The sequence below is a fragment of the Lottia gigantea genome (assembly GCF_000327385.1).
Source record: "Lottia gigantea unplaced genomic scaffold LOTGIsca_76, whole genome shotgun sequence".
Lineage (NCBI taxonomy): Eukaryota > Metazoa > Mollusca > Gastropoda > Lottiidae > Lottia > Lottia gigantea.
Window position 1 is genome coordinate 276,386 of NW_008710536.1, and position 1,545 is coordinate 277,930.

A 1,545-nucleotide genomic window follows, 5' to 3' on the forward strand; every position below is an offset into this window, starting at 1 on the left:
CTACTGACATCAACATCTGTTTTTTAGACAATGTTCTAGCTACTACTACTTGAGATGGTACTGTAATATAGAGAGATTTTAACACAGATAGAAATATTGTACTTTTGGTAAATAAAAATATTACATAAGTTTCCCATTCCCTGAGCTTAACAAGGATTTTAATATAGACTGTTGAAGATGTTGTGATAATACAACTTCTTCAAGTTTGCCGGACTGACTATAACTAAATACAGTCTAAAAGGGTCTGTCACAGTTAAAACTGAAATTTCATTCTGAAATGAGCTATGGAAAGCTAAAAATTCACTCCACAATTAAAACATTGACTTGACAAATAAATCTTGTCTTATTAGTATACATACCAGGGTGTTCAACACAACAGAATTTTTTTATAGCATCATAACGATCTTTTTTATTATTAGGTACCACAATTAAAACCATTTGTATTCTTTCTGTTAGATTTTTACGTAGAGTTTCTAAGAATGTTTCATTACGGTCATTCTGTAGTTCACATCTGAAAATTCAATTACAATATTATTTATTGCATATATATACATTATTTCTATATTGCTCTACAATAGATGTATTGAGCACTATTCTAACAGTAAAATTATTTTATTATTGTATTTTTCATTCATTCTGTTTTAATATTTCTATGTGACTCTACAATTGATGTATTGAGCACTATTCTAACAGTAAAAATATTTTATTATTGTATTTTTCATTCATTCTGTATATTTCTATGTGACTCTACAATTGATGTATTGAGCACAATTCTAACAGTAAAATTATTTTATTATTGTATTTTTCATTCATTCTGTTTTAATATTTCTATGTGACTCTACAATTGATGTATTGAGCACAATTCTAACAGTAAAATTATTTTATTATTGTATTTTTCATTCATTCTGTTTTAATATTTCTATGTGACTCTACAATTGATGTATTGAGTACTATTCTAACAGTAAAAATATTTTATTATTGTATTTTTCATTCATTCTGTTTTAATATTTCTACGTGACTCTACAATTGATGTATTGAGTACTATTCTAACAGTAAAAATATTTTATTATTGTATTTTTCATTCATTCTGTTTTAATATTTCTATGTGACTCTACAATTGATGTATTGAGCACTATTTTAACAGTAAAAATATTTTATTATTGTATTTTTCATTCATTCTGTTTTAATATTTCTATGTGACTCTACAATTGATGTATTGAGCACTATTCTAACAGTAAAAATATTTTATTATTGTATTTTTCATTCATTCTGTATATTTCTATGTGACTCTACAATTGATGTATTGAGCACTATTTTAACAGTAAAAATATTTTATTATTGTATTTTTCATTCATTCTGTTTTAATATTTCTATGTGACTCTACAATTGATGTATTGAGCACTATTCTAACAGTAAAAATATTTTATTATTGTATTTTTCATTCATTCTGTTTTAATATTTCTATGTGACTCTACAATTGATGTATTGAGCACTATTTTAACAGTAAAAATATTCTATTATTGTATTTTTCATTCATTCTGTTTT

At 24.4% G+C, this 1,545-nt stretch overlaps 1 protein-coding gene across 1 annotated transcript in view; it reads right to left on the reverse strand.

Annotated features, from left to right (window-relative positions):
• The window catches only part of LOTGIDRAFT_168499 (hypothetical protein), a gene marked incomplete at both ends in the record, with an annotated part of 10,208 nt that overhangs the window by 8,139 nt on the left and 524 nt on the right, over positions 1-1,545 (reverse strand). The window contains 2 exons of the mRNA XM_009066384.1: positions 5-60; positions 360-511. Coding sequence (XP_009064632.1) covers positions 5-60; positions 360-511 — 208 coding nt within the window. The remainder of the gene's footprint in view (positions 1-4; positions 61-359; positions 512-1,545) is intronic.